This window comes from Ursus americanus, chromosome 26, assembly GCF_024610735.1.
Source record: "Ursus americanus isolate L20-20 chromosome 26, mUrsAme1.1.p, whole genome shotgun sequence".
NCBI lineage: Eukaryota > Metazoa > Chordata > Mammalia > Carnivora > Ursidae > Ursus > Ursus americanus.
Window position 1 is genome coordinate 34,527,629 of NC_142152.1, and position 23,115 is coordinate 34,550,743.

Sequence of the window (23,115 nt, forward strand, 5' to 3'; positions counted from 1 at the left end):
CCATTCCATTTCTCCTGGAAAAACAAGACGTCAGCCACAGGAATGCCAAGCCTCCCCTTTACAATGACCATCTCTGAGCCGGCAGACCTGGAAACAGACACCCCCCGCCTCTTGGAATGACAGCAGCGGTTCTATTACAGAATTTTGATTACAGGGGGGGAAAAAAAGTGAAAGAATCCATATTTCATTAAAGGCTGCTTGTTTTAAAGTGGGAACATTTTCTGGGTGTCTGGGGAGCTGATGTTTTCTAGGTCTTGCAGGAGAATCTGGTCTTAAAAAACAAGATTTTCCACATAAGGGAGAAATCATTGCTTTCAGAGCTTAAGGCCAAATTATATTTACAGAGAAGGGATTTTTTTTTTTTGTCCTGGAAGTTTCTTGGTGAGTATTTATGGAGCACCCATCACGAAGCTGGTGTCATTCTAGGTGTTTAAGCGGTTTATGAGAGCATTCTAATAGGATGAGAGGATATAGATTGGTATTTTTGTATTTTATCATTTTTTAATTCAATCAACTGTTTAAGTGTTTTGGGAGCCCGCTGTGTGCCAGGCCTGGCTAAGGCACGGAGAATGTAATACAGAGCAGTGTGGATCCCCGCCTTCTAGAAGCTTCCAGTCCAGCTGATGTGCTGAAGGCATGGGGCTGTGGGAGTGTCCAACCAGGGAAATGCAGAAATGACCTTCACAAAGTTCTCATCCATTGGTCATCTTGGATGGGGGAGTGGGGTGAGAAGGAATTATTCCTTCATTCCCTGTCAACTTTGAGGCCCAAGAAGCAAATGAGTTGCTCCGATCCCTCGGGAATTTCAAGGGTGATACCCCAAAAGCTGAGTGTTTGATTCTTAATGCGGACGGCTCTGCACATCACAGGGCCGCCCACCATCCAGGATGTTGAGAGCCCATAACAGGAGCAGTGGGGGTAACACCCCAATAGGGGCATTCTTGGGGCCAAAGGAGGGACTGTGACATGGTACTTGGTGACCCAAGATGGTGGAATGCCAGTGGCAACACACTTGGTACCTGAGTGGGCCTGAGGGGTCCAGCAGATAAGAGGACAGGGGCCAGTGCTCTCGGCCCTCATTCCCTACCTTGCTGTGTCTCAACCTAGGGTCCTGGTCCGAGACCACGTGGAGCCTCACTCCCATCAATCGTGTTCCCGGTGTGTGTGTGGTTCCACGGAGAGAGTATGCAGCTGGGGGGCTTTTCCTCCTCATGCCAGCACCGCTATCCCCAACTCGGCCGAGGTCACGACCTCTCTGGGATCTTGGCTTCCCCATCTGGAGTGACAGATCCATCATGGGCAGGAGGAGAGGTTAAGACGAGGGGCCGGTGGGCCTGGGAGAAGCTGGAAGTGCTTTGCAGGAGAACACCTGTCCTTGAGCTCTGGCAGGGAGACAGGGGACCAGAAATGACTCCGGTGTGAGCGGTGAGCCTGCTTCTCAATTCTGACCTGGCAGTGGCGAGGGAATCCTATCCCAGAATCCTGGGAGGGCAAGTTTGAAATTCACCACAGCGTGGAGATACTTTAAAAAGTAAGGCATATTATTAAAATCAATCTCACCATTTTACCGATGATGAAACTGAGGCACACAGAGGTTAAGGAACTGTCCCTGTTGGCACCGCTGCAAACGTTCGAGGCAGGATCTGAACCTTGAGGCAGCGTGACTGCAGAGAACCTGCCCTCCCGAGTGGGACGGACCGTTTCCCGCCGCAGCCTGGCTGTCGACGGGGATTGCGTTTTTAACAGATCCAAATAGGCGTTGAAGCCACTCGGGACCCAGCTCTCTGCTGGGAACGTGATCAGACTCTGACGAAGCGAGGAACCATCCCCTGATTTCTCCGTTTGGTGTATTTTGACATTTTTCTACTTTTTTTTTCTAGTAACATCTTTATTGAGATAGAATTCACATACCATACATCTATTTCAGGTATATAACTGGGCGGCTCTTAGCGTGTTCATAATTGTGCAAACATTAGACAATTTTAGAACAGTTTCATGAACCCCAAAAGAAACCCTGCACCCTTTAATGGTTGGCCCCCAAGCCATCCTACCTTCCAGCCCTAGGCATCCACTAATCTACCTCTGTCTCTTGATTTGCCTCTTCTGGACATTTTATAGTAATGGGATCTTGCAATATGTGGTCTTGTGTTTTCCTCCATAAGGGCTCCTCCATGTTGTAGCCTGTGTCCGTGCTTTGTCTTTGTATGGCCAAATATTCCCTTGTGTGGCTAGACCACATTTTATTTATCCATTTGTTGGTGGATGCTTGGGTTGTTTCCATATTTTGGCGATTATGAATATTACCATGAACATCCCCGTCCAAGTTGTGTGTGGACGTGTTCTCACTTCTCTCGGGCAGATATTTGGGATTAGACTTGCTGTGTCGTGTGGTAACTCGATATTTAACCTTTTGAGGAACTGCCAGACTGTCTGTCCACAGCAGCTGTACCCCCTGGCCAGTTAGGAGGGCTCCAACCTCTCTATGTCCTTGCTACTATTTGTTATTATTTCTCTTTGCTATCCTAGTGGGTAGGGAGTGCTTCCTACTTAAAAATTGCAAGGATTACGTTAAATTTGATCAACCCCGAGTTTCTAGAACATCCGTGGATAATTCAGTATTCAGCCATGTTTTCTGAAGAGCGTAGGCGTGCCGTGGACTCAGGAGCGGTAACTGGCCAGCCCCCTCCCAGGGCAGTCCAAAGCCTAGCAAGTTCTACAGTTCCACGGGGGACTCCCACGCCACTAGTGAGGCCGTCACGAGGCCCGCTGATAACAACCTGCCGTGTCCTCTTGTCTTCCAGCGATTCACGAGTTCCCCGCAGACCTGTTCTCCAACAAGGAGCGACAACACGGAGCCGTCCTGCTGCATATCCTCGGTGTAAGTGGCCCGGGTGGGATGGGCTGTTCCTACCCCTCAGACAGGAGAAGCGTGTCTGCAGAGCATGGCCGAGGCACAGCGTGTCAAAGATGCCCCGTCCTTGTAAGACAGTACCTGGGGGACAGGTGCTGGACCCATTTGAACCACAAAATACCAGAATCTTAAAGCTGTCGGGTGACTGGCTCCGTGTTGCACAGCAAGTGACCCCAAGAGCCGAGACGAGATTCCAGGTCTTCCCGGGCCCCATGTTCTCCTTTCATAAAAACGGAGTGACAGCATCTTTCCCAGATGTGTGAACATGCGTGAATGTGAGTCAAGTGCCCTAGACCTTGCACAACACACAAGAAGTGCTCTGTGCGTGCTTGCTGTCATGACTCCCATGATCCCCCACCCCAAATCTCACCACCTTGACATAACTATAATTTAAAACTCCGGTGCACTCTTCCTCGAATTTCCCTCTGTCTTCAGATGAGCCTTGGGGGACAAATGGTGGAAGTCAAATACCAATTCAAAAAGAAATAGCAGGTCCAAACCTAAATTATAGGCAGAAGTTGCTCTTCTCTGCCAGGAGTAAGTAAACTGCAGCCTGAAGCCACTGCCGGTGTTTGTAAATAAAGTTTTATTGGAACACAGCCGTTCCTATCACTTCTGTAATCTCTGCGGCGGCTTTCGTGCTTCAATCCCAAAGTAGTTGTAACACGGTGGTGTGGTCCACAGAGCCAAAAATATTTACTCTCTGTCCCTTTGCAGAAAAAGTTTGCCAGCCCTGTTGTATGGTGTGGGGAAACGAAAGTGCTTTTCTACCTGGGACATGGCAAATTGTCCTCTAATTAGGTCCCCAACCACCCAGCACCATTTGCTTCTATGAGCCCCACCAAGTATTAGTCTTTGCAAGAGATAATTCAGAAAGTGGAAGCTAGGATTCTGGCGGAGATAGTAGCCACCTGAGAATGGTGAATGAGTGAAGTTTTAATTAACAGGATAAACCATTAATGAAAATGAAGGTTGTAGGCAAATATTGAATGACAGGCCTGTGTATTTCTGTAGTAGAGTTCTTATCTTTCTAGTTCCTCGGGCTTTCCCACACCCTCCTCTTTGACTAAGAGGGTGTGGGTTTGGCGAATGAATCCCATAGTTCTGTGGTTCTGCCTTGGGAAAGTCTTGGCAAGTCTTGGCGTTGCTAAGATAAAACCTTTTCTCCCGAACCTGAGAACACCTCAGGACTTTTGCAGGAGCCCTGTAGGGCAGACACTAGCCAAACCATGGCTAGAGGGCCAAATCTAGCCCACCTCCTGATTTTATAAATAAAGTTTTATTGAAACTCAGCCACGCCCACTCCGTGTTCTTTTCTACAGCAGCGGAGTCCTTGTGGCAGAGACGGTGCGACCTGTCAAGACTGAAATATTTACTGTCTGACCGTTTCAGAAAATCTTTCCTGACCCCTTCTTTAAGAGCAAGGAAAGGCTCAAGCTTTGAAGCCAGTTTCTGTCTGCAGTGTTGGGAAGCTTCTCAGAATTGCCCAGCAGAGCAGTGTGGGGCCATCTTGGCCTCCTTTTCTCTTAAGTGTTTCTGAGGGCATCAAGAGAGCTCCAGCCTCCCCTTTGTGTGGGATTTAATGTTGGGGGGAATTTCTGGGGATGTGAATTCAAGTCCGTATCCTGAGATTTTTATAGCAGGTCTCTCTCCCCTCGTTCTCTCTCCTTCACCCATAACCCCCTATATTTGTTTCTTTTTGCTTCCCCCCACCCCCAAAAGGTAATGAGCCCGATCCAGGGACAGCCATGCCTGGACTACAGTAGACACCTGCCTTGGAGGCCATGGCCACAGCTCATAGATCTTCCAGTTTCTTTAATCACAGTTCATTAGTGAGCTACTCCGACAACTGCACAGGTGTTTTTGCTGAAGCAGCCCAGCCTTTCCCATTTTTGTGAACAGAGCAGCCGTATCACTTTGTCTTTGAGGAAAGAAATGCTTCCCTCGGCATTCAGCACAAAGTCCCATCTGTCCATGGGTCCTGGGCCTGGCCTGTCCTTCCAACCTCACATCCTCTGTTTTCCACTTCAGTCTCACTCTGGTCTATCTGCCTTAGTGTTCTTGCTGTTCCTCATGGGCATCAAGCACACTCCTGCCTCAGGACCTTTGCACTTGCCTTTTCCCAACAGCTACATGTTATTTGCCTATTTGCCCCACTAAGGTAAGTTACAGGAGGCAGAGGCTTTTCCTGGCAGGTGAGCCATGGATACCTGATGCCTAGAATAGCACCTGGCCCATAGGATGAGCTCAGTGAAACCATGTTGGATGAACAGGACAGGGAGGGGTTCTGTATATAAAACCATTTGAAAACTACTGATCTGTCCTTACTCTGTCATCAAACAGATGAAGAGACTGAGAACTGGAGATGTGACTTATCCAAAGTCCTGGCAACTAAGTCCCAGAATCAGCATTAGAATCTGGACTCTCTTGGTACCATGCACCTCCCGTGTGAATGGCTGGTGTATTTTAACCTTTGCCAACATTAGGCAGCATCCCGGGAACTGCTAGCTCTCCACCTGCCATTCATTCCCGCAAGGGGTGGCCAGGTGGGAAGAAGGAGATGGCACCTTCACTAAAAATGAAAGGCGAAGATCAGGATTGTTTATTTTGAACTCTTAAAGTGGTGATTCTAAATGCTTTCCTTCTTAGCCCTAAGGGTTCGGTTGGCCTTCCGAGAGCAGACTCTGGTGCCGGGGAGAGAGCTGGTGCTTTAAGCAGAGAGAAAGGAGCCCAAGACCATGTGGCCTGAGCTCTCGTCCCCTTTGCTGCCCAGCACATCACTTCCCCTCCCTGGGCCTCGTTTTCCCTGTCTGCTTGTGAGGGGATTGATGCAGCAAATCTCTGCGTTGCTGGAATAGTCCTCTGTGTGTCTCTCTGTGCCCTCGGCCTCTGCCTTGGCAGGGCATGATGGCAGCCTGGTTCGGGGCGCGACGGCCGGCCAGCCACACCTCCTCGCGGCAGGTGCCTTCGCTGACGATCTCCCGTTTCCTCCTCAGGCTCTGTACATGTTCTATGCCTTGGCCATAGTCTGCGATGACTTTTTCGTTCCGTCTTTAGAGAAGATCTGCGAGGTACGTAGGGGAGACATGGGATCCCACAGCCAAGCCGGGCAGGGGGACGGGGGGCCTGGGGCGACCAAGCACACAGGACACGTCAGGGCCAGGCCGAGAAGGACCGAGCAGGGAGCACTGTGGTGGTAAAGTGTGGCCATGGCAAAGCCTGGCTTTGAAACCCCCGAGTGGAGTTGGCAGGGGGCGTCCTCTCCCCGATTGGGCAGAAGAAAAGGCTCCCGGTGACGTGTAGTCACCACCCAGAACCTCTGGTGGCCCAGCAGGCTGTCACCAGTGAAGGCAAACCTGCTCGGGCAGGGAGCATTTCCCATAACAAGCTGCAGGTGGCAGGGGCCAGGTGGGGGTCCGTGTCTGGGGGGAGGTTGCAGGTCTTGAGCAAGGGATGCCCTTCGCTCCAGTGTTTGCAGGCTCACATTTTCTCCTTCTAACTGTTTCATTAATTTGTGACTTTCTTGTCTTCTCTTTCCTCGCATGTAAGAGAGACTCCAGGGCTGGGGCGCTTGGCCGGCTTAGTCCATAGAGCCTATAACTCTTGATCTCGGGGTTGTGGGTTCAAGCCTCACGTCGAGTGTAGAGATTACTTAAAAATAAAATCTTTTTAAAAATTAAAAAAAAAAAAAGGCCCCACTGTATCTCTCTTCTCTGCCTTACCCTTGGCCTCAAACCAAGGGAAGAAAACTACCTCTGTTTCCAGCACCTACTTGTGTGCAGGGGGCTCTGGGCTTTGGCACATACTCCGTCCCTGTGAAATCTCCCAGCTACTAGAGGCCATATTGTTGTTGTGACATCTGCAGCCGGGGACACAGCTGGTTAGGACAGGTGCTTCCCTGCTGCTGAGCACAGAACAGGGACTTTTTGACCTGGGCCTCCTGAAGAGTGAGGAAGGTGGCAGTGGGGTGCAAAGGCCTTCCCCTCCCCTGGTCTCCCCTTGCTTTCACCTTTCACCCGGCTCAGACCGGACTGGGGGTCAGTGAGCGGGTTGAGCCAGAGAAAGACTGTATGGAGAGAATCAGGAAATGGCCTCTGGGAATAGGCGACCAATGCACAGGACGGTGGCCAGTGGAAGTGCCCCTCCAGGTTACCTGTCTCAGTAAGGACACAGATGTGAGTGAGGGGGATGGTCCTGGCCCTGTGGGCAGATCCACTGGAAGGGGCTCAGTAAGAGCCATCAAAGGCCTGAAGAGCCAAAAGGAGGGATGCAATGTCTCTGCTGAGGAGAAGCCTAGGAGGGCTTCATGGAGGAAGTGGTATTTGGTCTAAACTTTTGAAGTGGTAAGGATTTCTCCTAGCAGAGAGGGCAGAGAAGGGCATGCCAGGAGGACAGAATAGCCCAGGCAAAGACAGAATAGGAGGTAGCACGGTTTGTATTGTGCTAGAAGATACTGGAGATGCTCTGATGGTAGGACATCTTCTGTGGAACCCTCTCCTAACTGATGAGGTTAGGCTGGCCGGGCTTCTGCCCTGGGGGGTCAGTGCTTGACAGAAGCCCAGAGTTCCGACCCCTCTGACGGACCCCTTCCTATAACCCCAGGCCGCCCAGGGTACTTTGGAAAGTGGATGCAGGAGGACACCGAGCCCCACCCAGAGGCCTTCTGAGTATCACAGAGTAGGTGACTTCACGTTGGTATTCAGGGAGACCCAGAACCTTTTTGGTTTCTCCCAGCATCAGAAGCCCCCGGCACCACATTCTTGATCAGAAGATGGGCCTCTGTGGCTGGAGCATGGCCTTGCCAAGCAGAGCGTGTCTTGACAGAGCTCCAGCTCTACCCCAAGCCCTCATCCCCGGAGAAAGGGTGTCTGGGTCTTTGTCTCCGTGAGCAGCTGGGCGTCGGGCCTGCCGTGGAGAAGGCCTTCTGGAATGCAAGGGCCAGACGTCCAGGTCCCACAGCCCTGATGTGTAGAAGTCTGTGTGGTCCCCGAAGTCTGCGTGGGCTCTGGAGGTGGCTCCCCCACTGAGCACCACTGGAAATCCAAGGGTGGAACAGACCCTCTGCCCTCATCGTCCGGTGGGGAAGGCGAGAGCATAATCCTCAGACCCTCGCTCGGTGATCTGCGTTTCATTAATGGGAAGACTAGACTCTTCTACCCGTCCCGGGGACCCGCTGGCTCTGGGTGTACAGCTGGAGAGGAGACCTCGTTTAGCGGCATGAGCAGAAACTGGCAGGGGAAGGGGACAGGGGACTCTGGGTCCAGTGGCCGACAGAGTAGTGAGAGGCGTGTGCTCAGGGGGCCGGGAGGCGACACGGCCAGCTCAGGCCCCTGACTCTGGCCACGGCAGCTGCCCACGCTTTTCCCTGGCTGCGGGAGGGTCCAGTGGGCGTGTCCACTGTCCCCACCTCACAGCCTGAGTGTCTATGGTCACTTCTGTTTCAGAAACTTCATCTGAGTGAAGACGTGGCTGGAGCCACCTTCATGGCTGCGGGAAGCTCGACGCCCGAGCTGTTTGCTTCCGTTATTGGTAAGAAATCCCACCAGCCGGGGACACAGGGTCTAGAGAGAACCCAGGTTTGGTGCCCTGACCAGGAGGGCATTTGTCAGCTCTGAGCCTCTGTTTCCTCGACTGTAGAACGGGAGAGCTGGGGAGACAGAAAGTGAAGCCGTGGTTCCCTGGGGCGTGTGATGGGGTGAAGGGCTGGTGGGTAGAGGCTTTCTTTTGGGGGTGATGAAGATGTTCCGAAATTGGATTGCAGTGACACTCGCACAATTCTGTGACTATACCAAAACCCTGGATTATATACTTTAAATGGGTGAGTTGTATGGCATGTGAATTATATCTTGATGAAGCTGTTTAAAAAAAGCAGGAGGAGTGGAGTGGCTGGTCCCCCAGGACACTTTCTCCTCTCTGGTTTTGCCGTTCCGCTCAGCCCCACAGGCATTGCGGTGGTGAGAGCAGCTCCCTCCGACCGTGGGGCTGGGGACACAGACCTCACGGCGGCCTGGGGCCGGGGCAGGGCAGGCACAGGGGGATCTCCGCCTTTCCTGTTCCAGGCGTGTTCATCACCCGCGGAGACGTCGGGGTCGGGACCATCGTGGGCTCCGCCGTGTTCAACATCCTGTGTATAACTGGCGTTTGTGGATTATTTGCGGGGCAGGTCAGTGGTTTGTCTCCCTTCCTAGCGTGACGTAAGGGACCGCAGTGGGGGAACCTGGGGCCTAGCCTTCGATGTGCCCCTGACCAACTGAGGCTGTGAGCAAGCCCAGGTCCTCACGTGTACGAGTGGTGTCTGACGTTCCTTCCACGTCCAGCGCCGGTGGCTCCAGGGGCAGGACAGCGTTCGCTCTCTTGTCCGGGCCGAGGGTGAGCGTTCACTCAGCAGCACCAGGTAGTTGAGAGGTGCCTCCTGTAACCCTGACCCTGAGCTAGATTCCGGAAGTGCGTGAGGCCTGCCTTTGGCCTCCTTAGCAAGGAGCAGGAGGCTGACGTGTTGTCGACACCCCATCAGCATTTTCCTGGTCCTCAGGGCCATGGGGGGGGGCATTAGACTCGTCCCCAGAGAGTCAGGCTCGGGAGTAGGCCCTACCTGGCCAAGGGAGGTAGAGGTGGGCAGCTAGTTTACCCCCAGAAGCTTCCGGCATTAGGGGGAAAGCTAATGCCTCCGGCCTGTGCCTTGACCCTGGGCTTCTGCTGTGCGACATGAGACACTGTTATCTCAGAGGAGCAGGGGACAGCTTGGCCATCACTTACAAACATTCCGTGGTTCTGTTCCCCAAATATAATAAAGGACACTGGGTGGCCTTGAGCTGCCAGGAAAGATTTATTTCCAGTGGCACAGTTCAGAGGAGCTCCACGGGCACATCCCTGCCCCTGTGGGGCTCTGGGGGTGGTGAGAAAGCCCCTCCCCGCACCATCCCCCCCCATCTCCCCAGCCAGCAGCAGCTGACAGCCCTTTGCTTGGCAGGTGGTCCGTCTGACGTGGTGGGCTGTGTGCCGAGACTCCGTGTACTACACCCTCTCTGTCATTGTGCTCATTGCTGTGAGTTATCGCCCCTGCCCCTCTCTGTCCCCTATAACTGGTACATGCTATAATCCATTCTCTCCCCACTGCGCCTCCCTTGCCTGACACCCTGGTTAAGGAGCAAATCCAGGGACCACCCTGAATGAAAAAGGCCTTGGAAACGTCAAAGCATATGTCACATGGTCCATACGGTTAAGTTCAAGCACTTTGCTCCTCAGGGGCCCTCAGAGCCTCCCTTAGAGCCCATCACCTGAGAATCAGAGTTTCTGGGTTCACCACTTACCACAGAGCAGGAGAGAGAGAGGCTGGCTGGAGACAGGCAGGGTGGGCAGCTGGGGGAACAGGGAGAAAAGCAGAAGAGCTAGAACAGAGATTTCTAGGGTCTATAAGTATGGGGGTCATGAAGGGGTCCCCCGAGGGCTAGGATGACACCATGGCCCGTGACATTGAAGCACATGACACCGGCTCCCGCTGAGGACTGTGCCATCCGCAGGGGAGCTGTTTCAATTCAAGTGGTGGCATGAGGGCAGACGCACGTAGTGTGCCCAGATTTTCTGGAATGTGCCCCAGAGAGACAGTTCTCAATCTTACAAGATCTAGAGCCAACTGTATAGGACAGTCCCATCCTTTGTATGAATTATCTCTTGCTGCATAACAAATTTCCCCCAAACTCAGCAATTTAAAAGAGCAAGTATTTCTTGCTCTTCTTGTCCATGGATCAGAATCTGGGGGTGGCTTTCCTGCGTCCTCTGCTCCAGGGTTTCTCACAGGTGTTGGCCAGGGTACACGACTTCCCTGGGGGAGGATCCGCTTTGGGGATCCCTCGTGGGGCTGCAGATGGGCCTCCTCCGATCCTTCCTGGCTGGCTGCTCCACAGGGCAGCGCCCACCGCGCACTGGCTTCCCTCGGAGCAGGGGAGAGAAGGCACCAGGGTGGAAGGGAGTCTGTAACCTAGTCTGGGAGGCGGTAACCATCACTTTTGCCATATTCTGTTTGTGAAGAGCCAGCCCCTAGGTCCCGGCTGTAGATACAGGTGCAGCGGCATGAATGTCAGGCGGGGGCTTACTGGGACCATTTGAGACCACTGGGACCCCTGCCTACCACAACCCCAAAAACGAAAGTTACAGATAAAATAATTTACCTGTACTCCATTTAAAAAAAAAAAAATCAACATGATGCCCAAACAATTAAAGACAAAAGTCATTTATAATAAAAGAACACATCTTTCAGCATGTGAATGTTTTGGCACGAAGATGCTAGAACCCTGGATGATGTAATCTCTTGCCCCCATATGGAAAAATCTCTGAGCCTGAAAACTACCCACACAGACTGAGGCCGGGTGCTGGGCGGGACCCCGTGAGCGATGCCGATATTGACATGATTTTCCAAAATTATGAATGATTCCTGATAAAATCCTAGCCAAGTCCACCTGTCCCTCTATTGGCCTGATATCTACCTCACTAGAAAATGACATAATATTTATTAAAACTGTGTAAAAGTACTTTGATTTGTACAGTGGAGTTGAGTTCTGGGCTCAGGTCTTTCCTCACCCCCCCCCAACTTGTCTGAATATTTAGCAAGAGATTTATTTTATTTTTTTTTAAAGATTTTATTTATTTATTCGACAGAGATAGAGACAGCCAGCGAGAGAGGGAACACAAGCAGGGGGAGTGGGAGAGGAAGAAGCAGGCTCATAACGGAGGAGCCTGATGTGGGGCTCGATCCCATAACGCCAGGATCACGCCCTGAGCCGAAGGCAGACGCTTAACCGCTGTGCCACCCAGGCGCCCCTAGCAAGACATTTAAATAAGATGTGGGCCACATGTGGGAAAACCTTCTGATAGCCATATTTCACATGTTCTGGGCTGGTCAGCCCCTGGCCGTCCCTGCTTCTAAATGCCAGTAGCCCTCCACTGGGCTGTATAAACTTAAAAATATCCCCCGCCAACGTCCTCATGTTCCCCAGGGGGGCGCTGGGCACCGCTCTGTTGAGTGCCACTTCCTCAGAGCCTAGAGTTTGGGGAGCCTCACAGTGATGCCCTGCCAGGATGACCCCTCCCGGAAGTGGCCTCCCCACGGCAGCTCCCATGTATGCCGCCCACCAGGAGAGAGGGGCACCATGGGTCCCCTGGCTTCTGCTTGCATCCTGTGCAGGGCCCCTTGGTCTCCAAGATCAGTTTGTGGGTGCAGCCCTTCCACCTTCCTGTCCGCACTGGACCTGGCTGGGGTGGTCCTAGGACCCCTCCCCTGGACCATAGGGACATCATTCATCTGTGTCTGTGTCAGAGAGGTTGGGTGGGATTGTGGGGCAATGTCCGTGCCCTCTGCAGAAAAAACCGTGGCATCCCCACCATCAGCCCTGGGCTCCTTTCAAATGGTACAAGTGGGTCCTTTGCCCTGAGAATCTCCAAAGAGGTCTCTCTCTATTTTAAGAAAATAATATCCCTTGGAGCACCTGGGTGGCTCAGTCGGTGAAGCATCTGACTCCCGCTCAGATCGTGATCCCAGGGTCCTGGGAACAGCCTCCTATGTGGGATTCTCTGCTCAGCGGGAGTCTGCTTCTCCCTCTGCCCCTCCCTCCTGCTCATGCTTTCTTTCGCTCTCAAATAAATAAATAAAATCTTCTAAAAAATGAAAATAATATCCCTTACTGTAGGGAGACAGACAGGTAGGTGTCTTTTCAGTTTTTAGGAGTGTTGATTTCAGCAAGCCTGTTCCCTTACTGACGGCAGCCCCTGCCAGGCTGGCCCCGTCCATGACTTGGAGCGTAATGAAGCGTGGGCCATTTCTCTTAGGAGGCCCACGCCAACCTGGGGCCACACACGGTGGCATTGGTGGGATGGGTTTCGGCTAAGGAAAGGTCCCCTGCAGCTGAGAAACCCAGAAACAGAGAGAGGAGCCCAGCTTTGTGTGAAAATAACAAGGCAGCGTGTGTGAGCTCCAAGTGCTTAGGGGTCTGTGTGTGTTCTTTGGGAATAAATCTGTGCCCCCCTTTGTTTCTTTTGCCTTCCAGTTCATATACGATGAAGAAATTGTGTGGTAAGTTTTAAACGTTTGTTTCTTGTTCCTTTTTTGTTCCTATCCTTCCTCATTGGGCTCATTGAATCTTTTTTGAGATTATTTTTACAAACATGAGCTTATGCACTTGTGAAAGTAAAAAGACATGGTGCAAAGCAATCACGCCTTTATTCTTTCAAAGTGACAAAGATTGTTTCCCTAAGTGTTCCCACTCTACCAAATAACGAAATATAACATAAAGCTAAAATAATGAAAACAGTACGGCATTTTTCCACTGGGATAAGCATAGACCAGAATGGACTGTGGAGCCAAGAACCCAGTCGTGGGCCCATGTCTTGGCCAGGGGATGTGACAGGTGTCACGACAGGCAGTGAGTTAGAGAGAGGGTCTCAGATACTGCTGGGGAAACTAGGGGTCAATAGAGAACAAAATAACATCAGGTCCCTTCCTCCCACCTTATACAAGAAGAGAATCCAGATGAATTAAAGATCTTACTGTAGGGGCCCCTGGTGGCTCAGTCGGTTAAGTGTCTGCCTTCGGTTCAGGTCATGATCTCAGGGTCCTGGGATCAAGCCCTGTGTTGGGCTCCCTGCTCAGTGGGGAGTCTGCTTCTCCCTCTCCCTCTGCCCCCCCCCAACTTGTACTCGTTCTCTCTTTCTCACTGTAAAAAGCAAAGTTAAACAAAACAGAATAAAATGTAGGGACTCACCTTTATGACATCGAGGTAGGAAATGATTCCTTAACTAAGATACATAAAGCAGAAACTTGAAAGGTTGGTGTATTCATGATATGCATGTATCATACATCCATAAGCCACAGAAATGTTCCCTTCATGACAGTGATTCACAGTCAGCATCCCATGGGTGTCTGTTTGTGGGAATGTGCTCAGGAGGCCTCGCTGAGGACACGAGCAGACAGGTGCTATGGGCCCTGCTTTTGGCCCCGACCTGGCCGCTAAGCCACCATGTGGGCCAGGCAGCCACTCCTCATCGGGGGTCTCCTTTCCTTAGATGGAGTTGGGGGTGGTGGCAGCGGGGTCACCTACAAGTCTCTCCACAGCTCTGCTGGACTGCAGGCTCTGTCAGCAGACGGAGGGCTCCAGAAACAACCATAGCTCTCGCCTAGCACACAGTAGGCCTTCAGTATGCATCTGTCAGATGACCAAACAAATGAAGCTCGGTACCTCCTTAGAAGCTTGTGGTCCGAGCTGCAAAGATCCCGGCTGTGTATGCGGTTGGGCACCGCGTCTGCCGGGCAGCAGGGATGTGCGTCCCAGGAAGGCCCCTGCCCTGCCCTGTCGCGCCCCAGGGCTCAGCCCTGCAGGCTCCTGTGCTGGCCCCTCTCTCCGGGCAGTTCTTCAGGTCCCTCCCCACCTGTACCCACAGCCTCTCTGGTCCCCAGCCAGAATCTCTGGTGAGCATAAGGGTCTCTTAGGACCAAGTCAGTATGACTCCAGGCCACTCCCTTCTGTGAGTCCTGGGAGGGGGTGGCCCTGCTCCCTCAGCTTTCTGGGTGGCTGTGGGTACGCTGTCTGAGCCCTGAAGACCCCGTGTCACTGAAGAACCCAGCCTCGGCCTTCTCTGTCCCCAAGATGGCTTCAGATGACAGCCGGCCACAGGCTGGCATGGCTCCCCCGCGTGCCTGGGGCCGGGGCCAGGGAGGGCCACGGGACCGCCTGCCCTGCTGCCCCGGCCTAGCCGTCAGTCCCGGGGCGGGCCCGCAGCCCTAACCACAGTCTCATTCTCTCTTCGAGGTGGGAAGGACTGGTGCTCATCATCTTGTACGCGCTTTACATTCTGATCATGAAGTAAGTAGCTGTTCTCGGCTCCCGCCGGGCAGGCTGGCGCCTCGTTCCGCTTCCTGCTCTAGCCTTCTGATGACAGACCTTCCAGTCACTTCCAGCCAGCTCCGCTTCTCTGGGGGTACCCGCTGGGGTGCTCAGACACTGTTTGGGGGGTTCTATCCACACCTGGACCAGGGGAGGCAGGGCTGGTGGGTGGAGGATGAGGCCGCTCCGAGACGGGTGGCAAGCAAGATCTCTTTCCCCGGGGCTCCTGCCTGCCCCGGCTGACCGCTCTTTCTCACCGTCGCTGTAAGTCTCCCGATCGTGTAATGCTCTTTTCAAAGAGCCGGGCTGCCTCACTTCTGCACCAGGCTTCATACAAGCCAACTGCCAGGGCCGCGGCCTGGCACAATGGCAGGGGGCGCCACTCAGGAAGGAGGGTGCAGACCGTGGGTCAGGGATGTGCACCCTGGAAGCAGTTCCAAAACTGCCCGGGTCAGCGTGATCTCAAAAGTGCCCGTGAGGAATATTATTCAGCCCTAAAAAAGGAAGGGCCTTCTGTCGTATGTTGTATGCTACAACGTGAATGAGGCCTGCAAACGTGCTGAGTGAAAGGAGCCGGGCACAAAAGGACAAAGATGGTATGGTTCCACTTAGGCAAGGTAGCCAGGAGAGGCCAAGCCGTAGAGATAGTAAGTTAGGGATTAGTGGGGGAGGGGGTAGGGGAGAGGGTGATTACTGGTTAACTGATGAATGGGCACAGAACTGTTCGGATGCTGCAACCGTTTTGGAAGTAAATAATGCTGACGGGTCACCCGACACGTTCTGGGACTGTGATTAATGCCAGTGAATCAGACACTTAAACATGAAAAAGAGTTAAAATGGCAAATTTTATGTCCCCCCAATTTTTCCACATTAAAAAAAAACACACACAAAAAACCCTCCCTCCGAGCTGAGTTCTCTTTAGGTTTTGTCTTCTTGTCCACACCCCCAGAAAGAGTTAAAAACAACACTGAGTTTTAGGGGACTCTGAATCCCTATTATTATGGCAAATGTTCATAGTGTTCGGTGAAAGTGGGTGATCACCTGTCCAAGTCCGGGAGGCTTGTCCTCACGCGAACAGCTCGCTCTCTGAGCACCTTTCAGTGAGACGGGCGGCCCGGGCTCAGAGCTGGAGATGGTGTCGTCTCTGGGGTCAGGGGTGGGGGGGTGCACGTGGCTGCAGGCGGTGTAGGCGTGGCCCACCAGGCAGCCCACGGGAGCAGGACTCGGGGCTGGGGGAGCGAAGTCCAGCCTGGTAACACGCCCTTGGAGCTGCCCTTGGCGCTGGCCTGAACTTCTGTCGTTAGGACAAGCTTGGGACGGGCATAAGTAGGCATGGGTCGTGCTCTTGGACCAGAGGTTCCTTATGCCTCCTGGGAAGCCACTAATAGCCCAGTGGGGCAGGCCCTCGGACCGCACAAGGTTCTAGGGGTCCTGTCGGGGGACGGTCAGCTCTGCTAAGAGCCCTCGGCTCCCCCTCGCTGTCTCCACGGGCCACTCCCAGGGCCTTCTGACTGTGTGTAGGGGGTGGGGAGCCCCACACATTCCTGCCAGGTGTCTCCCCCAGCTCTGACCTCCTGCCTTAACTTCCAGGTACAATGTGAAGATGCAGGCCTTTTTCACCATCAAACAAAAGACCATTGCCAATGGCAACACTGTCAACAGTGAGCTGGAGGATGGTAATGATTACTGTGATAGTGGCTCTGATGACCCCTCCATGCCATTGCTGGGGCAAGGTAAGGCTGAGCAGACAGGAGTGGCCCAAGCTGTGCCACCGAAACCACTCTCCCGCTCTCTTTCCTGCACACACACACACCCCTAAATTGTCACCCTCTTACCTTTGGTCCCAGGGCACTAAATGAGGAAACGTGGCTCGGATTTGCATTTGCGTAGAGGAGAGAAGGATGAAGAGTCCACAGTAACGCCCTAGGGACTTTTCCTGAGCCTCCTGAGGAAGGTTTCAGGCCTGCTGGGCTCCTCCGAAAAGCAGCGAATTCCCTCTCTGACCCTTGGAAAAGGCCAGTGGCAGGAGGCTGAGGACTTGGGGTGGCAGACAGGAGCAGGCCTCCCTGTGATTTTTCACACGCCAGGCCCAGGTCTCATGGAGAGCTCCGTTCTGGCAAAACCTCTGGCTCGTCACCCAGAGGAACGGCAAGGCCTGGGGCGGGCAGCCACAGAGCTGAGCAGGAATGCACAGACTGGCGGACTGGCCCCAGAGAGCCCTGCTTGGGAGCCCGGGCTGGGGCCTGCAGCCTTGCCTCCTGGGCTTCACTTTGGCCCCCTTGTCTGGGGTACTGGGCCTCCGGAGCTAGGGCGTGTTGCTTTGCTGAGTTCCCCCGATCCTCTAGGCCTGACCGGCGGCTGCTTTGGCAACCGCATCTTAATACCACCAGTGACTCAGTGATTCCCTCTGCGGGTGGGGGGCACTGCCAGCAAGAGGAGAGCATTTCCATTCTTCCCCACCCAAGCCCCCAGGGAGTGTTAGGGCCTGACTAGTTTTCTGTAATGAGGATTATGGAAAAACAGATTAGGTGGGCATCTCCAGTTCCACCCACGCTGTTCAGAAAGGCCTTCTTCACCAGCGTGACAGGTGGACGGGCCACGTGAGGGTCTTTCTTCCATGCTCCCCCTGGCCCTGGGCAAGCCACGTCCTCTTGGAGGCCACTTTAACTCCTTCGTGGTGTCTGTGACAGCCCAGGTGGTCTCAGGGGCGGTTTGCTTGTGTCTGGGACACATTGGGGCTGAAATCTGTCCCCCTTGGCCCCTCACTAGTCTTCACCCCGGGGTGGATCAGGGTAGGGGCTCCATCCCCTGGACATCAGGCAAGTTTGTTCTGTGCCATCTCAGGTAACCCCCTGAGGGAGGCACCTGTTGCAGGTGCTTGAGGGAGGAATGAATCTTTCCGTATGGAAGAGAAGGAAGAAACCCAACTGGGGGGGGGGGCAGGTACCAGTGTAGTCATGGTTACGGCCCAGCTGCCAGACACCCGTCCCTGATGGTCGGAGAAGGGAGGCCTATAGAGCTTGGGGCTGTGTGCATGTGTCCTGTTGCCAAAACGCCGAGCAGCCCACCCAGGGGAGAGCCCGTTTCCAGGCCAACCTCCTCAGAGGGGAGGGCTGGATGTGGCGGCTGGCTTGCATTTCAGCTCCGCAGATGCAGCAGCTCTGAGGTCCCAATTGCAGATCCCCACACACGATGCCTCAGGACAGAGGCTGACTCCTGCCCTGTCTTGTACCCAGAGATCAGTGCTCCGGGGCCCTCGGGACCTTCACAGCAAAGAAGAAAGATTCCAGGTGGGGGGGGGGGGTCATGCATTCCTCAGGTGCCAGCCCCGAGAGCTACTCCCACCTGTGTGGCCGAGGGAGGAGGCCCCTCCCTAGTGCCCCGTGGGAAGCATGTCTTACTCAAAGTAGAGCTGTGTGGGCGGCTGTCCTGAGGCCGCAGCCCACGTGGGGCCCCTCCTAGAGCCCTGTCACGGCGCTGTCTCCGTTCCTTTGGTACCCAGGACAGTAGGACCTCCCCCACAGGTTTCTTATTTTCACCCAAATATCTAAGTCCAGGAAAATTTCTAGAAAATTGGAAGATTAGACACAGAGCTGCCCGCCCCCCCAACCACGGGACAAGGAGGAAGATAGACCTCCTTCCAAGTTTTATCAGGAAGAAGGCATTTCGATAAAGGTCAAGGAGATAAAGGTGGGGGGGAGGGAGGGGGGCTGCAGGCCTGGAATTGGACAAGTAGGAGTCCCGGAGATGCAGCCTTCAGGGTTTTGTAGCCCCCGCTGGTGGAGGGCCCTGTGTGCAAGTCACCGCAGGGCACTGTCCCCCCGGAAATAGACTGAGGCAGGAGGAAGCAGCTCCCAGGAACCCTGCAGGGACTGAGAAGGGGGCCTCAGGAGTTGGCTTTTCCTAGGGGTGTTGTTGTCACGAATCTTTCCAATGCAGAGCTCCCCTCCCTGCTCCTTGGCCTGCAGGCAGGTCCCCATCTACCCCACACCCCCACCCAAGGAAGCCCAAGATTGCTGGCTCGTGAGCTCTCTCAAGAACTCACGTACACACACACTGGCTTTCCTGTTACCAGTTTCGGTGTTTCCCTGTGTCAAATCAAAATTTTTAACCTGGCCTCTTCACAGGCGTTTGGCCTTGCTACTACCGCTCCTGTAAAATGCCTTTACGTACTTAAATGTTCTTCAAAGGTCATGCGGTTCTTTTTACCAGATCCTCTCAGGCCAATTTTTTGGTTTTTTTATGGTTTTCTTTTCCTTGAGGGTGGGGGAGAAGAACATCCTCAGCTTTGTTCTTTGTTCAGGTGTTTGGGTTTTTCTAAAAGTCTTAGAAATTTTTCACATCACACTTCAATTCTCCAGAAAGCAGAGCCCAGTACGCCCAGAAAAGTCCCTGGGACAGAGGAGGAGGGCACCTCCCTCCCGTTTCCCACTGCTGCGGGGAGTCCTGCCTCTCTTCGCTGGTTGCACACAGCCTGACAGCCGGGGCCGCCGCAGCTAATGGCTAGGCTCCCAGTGGACCTTTCCAGGCTGCCCTGGCCCTGCATCCAACTTTGGCTTCGAACAGGGAGGAGGGAGGTGGACACCTGGCCTGGGGCTGAATGAACCGCCAGAAACACTTTCGGTAATGGAGTGACCTTCCGGCAGCCACCTTTGGCTTGGCCGTACCACCTCGTGCTGCCACTTGGTGACAGCACTAGGGCAAGAGGCTCCCCCGGGGGGCCAGTTAGCGTGCCTTTTGGCTCAGCGAGAGGATGCTACATAGGTTCCTTCCTTGTGATCCCCGGGTTCCCCCAGGGAAGGCCTGTGTCAGGGCTGGTTCGAAGGACTGGGCAGAGCCTGGAGCCTTCAGGTGACTCTGCTGGTCTCCACCTCCCTGAGAGTTGGGGGGTCCCTGCGAGGGAGGGATTCAAGCTCTCCAGCAGCGAGGGACGGTGGGCCCAGGGGCTCCTTCTCCTCCAAGTGGGATGGAGCCGTGGAAATCGGCCAGGAGAGGGGCCATTCCCAAAGCCAGAGGCCCTGAGCATGGAAACCCCCTGTAGCAGGAACCCCTCTACTAACTCCTCCTTCAAATAACCCCCTGGCACCTTGGCCACCATCGAGAATGCTGCCCCAGTCTCTCGGCATCCGCCGCACGCTAATCACCTCCAGCGAGCTCTGCTGGCCTCTGTCTCCTTAACTCTTCTCTTCTAAATTGTAAGTAATCTGCTTTCATCCACGCAATAACACATGCATTACAAAAATAAACCACCGAGGACCTCTGGCACGCCTCCTTGGAGGTTAACGTCTGTCCCCTGACAAATGCACGGTCCTCCTGGCTTCGTTTCTAACCGCCATACCTCCTGTCTGCTGAGCCTTGCTGCCTGTTGGGTGAGGTGTGCGTGTCTGGTGTGCATTTGTCCGTGTTGGTGCCATTAACTCTCACGAGGGTGTGCTCTTGGCTACTCCAGCCCGGAAAGGCCGCTCACTGGGAGCTGGTGACCAGTGCAGACGGACGGGCCTATCTGCTTTGACAGCCTCCCTGGAGGGGAAAACGCCCCCTGCTTCTGTGTGCTGTGTTCCTGAGTGGTTCCATGACTGGCCCCTCGGGGGGGGCGGGGAGTTAGATGTCAGATCCCCTGGGGATGCCGGCCCCTGAGCGAGTCCGTGAAGGTGGCGAGGAAGAGGCCTGAGACCTGGAGACATGGGGCGGGAAGGTGGGGGGGGGGGGGATGCAAAGGGTCAGGGCAGCCTCCCTGCTGGAAGGGGTGTGTTTTTTCAGAGACACTGGATTCGGCCAACAGCTCACCATGTGCCCTCGGCAAGTAGGCTCACCTTTTGGGTCTCTCTTGCCTCATCTGGGGCCTGTAAGCCTCATCTTCACCCTCACTGCGGGCCTCAGGGAGAGCAGAGTTAGACGTATCCTTCTCTGCCAGGTGGAAACGGTTGTTCACACAGAGCGGGTGGCCTGGTGGGAAGCTGAGAGCCAGTGCTATCTGGTGCTTTCTAGAATTTTCCATCCTGGAGAGCCCTTGTCAATTTCCAAAGTTTCATCTGAGCCTCTCTCAACAGAGGGAAAGGAAGGTCCCCTCACGGCCATGGGCTGGGAGGTGACAGGGACCATCTGAATTGTAGCTGGGCTTCCCAGTGAGGTGTGGATGAGGAACTGAGAGACCTGAGTCAAGATGGGCCCCCAAAGAGAGGGGGCATCACCTGATGGAGGGGCTAGGCGTGGGGCATCTGCTCGTGAGCAGTCCTGTAGCACGGGGCCTCGGCTAACACTCCCAGAGGGCAGGTGGTCCCCTTGGGCTCAGTCAGGCTCCCCAGCGCTGCCAAGACCATAGCCCCGGGAGGTCTGCAGCCTGAGGGGAAGTCAGCTGGCCCAGCGCTGGGGTGTCGTCCCCAGGGAGATCTCAGCACTAATCATGGTGTTGTGTTCAATATAGTGAAGGAGGAGCCTCACTACAGCAAAAACCCAGTGGTGATGGTGGACGAGGTCATGAGCTCCAGCCCTCCCAAGTTCAGCTTCCCGGAGGCGGGCTTACGTATCATGATCACCAATAAGTTTGGGCCCAGGACCCGGCTGCGGATGGCCAGCAGGATCATAATTAACGAGGTCAGTTTGCGTCAAGGGCCTCGGCTGTGTTCCTGTGCTTTGAGGACACTCGCTGGTATTGGGCCACCAGGACATCCTCGGCCTGGCTGGCCTTTATTGCTGTCCCTGCTTAAGGAGGGAGACCCGAACGTTACCCGCGGGCAGCACATAGTCCTATCCGGGGGTGCATTACTAGGCAGGCAGCAATCAAATACGGTTTCTAAGATGTGCCACTAAGAAGGAAAGCTAATTGGAGAAAGGCCAGTTGGAAGTATGGGTTGTTTCTTTAAAGTGTTATTTAGGACAAAAAGAAGGGAGAAGATGGGGCGCCTGGGTGGCACAGCGGTTAAGCGTCTGCCTTCGGCTCAGGGCGTGATCCTGGCGTTATGGGATCGAGCCCCACATCAGGCTCCTCCGCTATGAGCCTGCTTCTTCCTCTCCCACTCCCCCTGCTTGTGTTCCCTCTCTCGCTGGCTGTCCCTATCTCTGTCAGATAAATAAATAAAATCTTAAAAAAAAAAAAAAAGAGAAGAGCACACACCTGTTCTGAACGGATAGAACAACTCTAGAAGACCAAGAACACTGGCGGAGATGGCTTATCCCTGGGGACTTCCTTTTCCCTCTGCACCCTCATGTTCTGCTTGAACCTTGTGTTCTCTTTCTCATTTGGGGGGAAAAATCAGTTTTAATGTTATTTCATGTACAGACAGCATAGCAGAGATGCCCAGGCTCAATGGCTTACCAGCTTTCTTCCAGTCTTTGCCACGTACGTGCACGTCGGAGTTTTAAGTCCTTATCCTCACATCCAGGTAGTTCTCAGAGAGCTTGAGACTTTGATAACTAATAATCCGTGGTTAGCACATCAGACGTACGCACAAATGATACCACCCAGGGCTTAAAGATTCAGTATTTTGAACATTTCTGCTTTCATACCTAATATGTCCTTCCTGTGGAAGGTGTAGTAGGAAGAGAAACACTGCAAATTTTGCATCATTCTGAATCCTTTTGACCCAAGTCAGTAAAATAGGAGTCAGTGAAATTTTACTGGACCCTGGCTGTTTTTCATGAGCATGATAATTGTACCCATTGAGTGGGGGTGGGGACACCTCTGAAGGATTTGGGTTTATAATATCTTTATCATGGCATACGCACTAGGGAAATAATCGGGGTTTTGATGAGCCGGTAAAATATTGACGGTCACGCCCCCAGATGTTTTAGGCTGCTGAGAACACCTTGTTTCCCCCTAGGCTGGGATTGAGGGCCCTGGCAGGCAGCATGGAGAGCCAGAGAGGCCAGGCTCAGGAGAGGAAATTGAGTTTTAATCTCACATTAGCCACTAACTCGCTTCATCTTCCTGGGCCTCAGTTTCTCTAACTGAGGATGTTTGCCCAGATGCTTACAGCACTAAAAATTTCAGTGACACCAACTGATAAGCGATGCATGGAGGAGGCTAAGCCATATCTTGGGGTAAATTCATCAGGGAATGGGAACAGGCGGAGGAAAAAACAAAAACAAATGCCCAGTTTCAAAGTTGTTTCCTAAGACCCTGGGTCTCATTAGAATGTTCAGTCATTTTAATTCCAAAATGTTAGAGATGTTTGCAGAGCCTCAATTAATCCGTGGTAGATTCTAGTGCCTGTGGGACAGGTGCTCTCGTGCGTTCATCGGAGAGGACGGAGCAGCTGAGTGGGAGTTGGCAGGGGGTGGGTGCATGGGGGAGGGCGTGTGAGGGATTTTCCTTCACTCCAAGGCTATGCC

At 53.6% G+C, this 23,115-nt stretch overlaps 1 protein-coding gene across 2 annotated transcripts in view; it reads left to right on the forward strand.

The window, feature by feature from the left end:
* SLC24A4 (solute carrier family 24 member 4) overlaps window positions 1-23,115 on the forward strand; it is a 171,215-nt gene that overhangs the window by 107,922 nt on the left and 40,178 nt on the right. The window contains exons 3-11 of one of the 2 annotated variants that reach the window (XM_045807978.2): window positions 2,802-2,878; window positions 5,908-5,982; window positions 8,356-8,440; window positions 8,971-9,074; window positions 9,882-9,956; window positions 12,952-12,977; window positions 14,710-14,763; window positions 16,375-16,517; window positions 21,209-21,378. In XM_045807978.2, the coding sequence (XP_045663934.2) occupies window positions 2,802-2,878; window positions 5,908-5,982; window positions 8,356-8,440; window positions 8,971-9,074; window positions 9,882-9,956; window positions 12,952-12,977; window positions 14,710-14,763; window positions 16,375-16,517; window positions 21,209-21,378 (809 nt within the window). The remainder of the gene's footprint in view (window positions 1-2,801; window positions 2,879-5,907; window positions 5,983-8,355; window positions 8,441-8,970; window positions 9,075-9,881; window positions 9,957-12,951; window positions 12,978-14,709; window positions 14,764-16,374; window positions 16,518-21,208; window positions 21,379-23,115) is intronic. The other variant, XM_045807979.2, reaches the window with a different exon arrangement.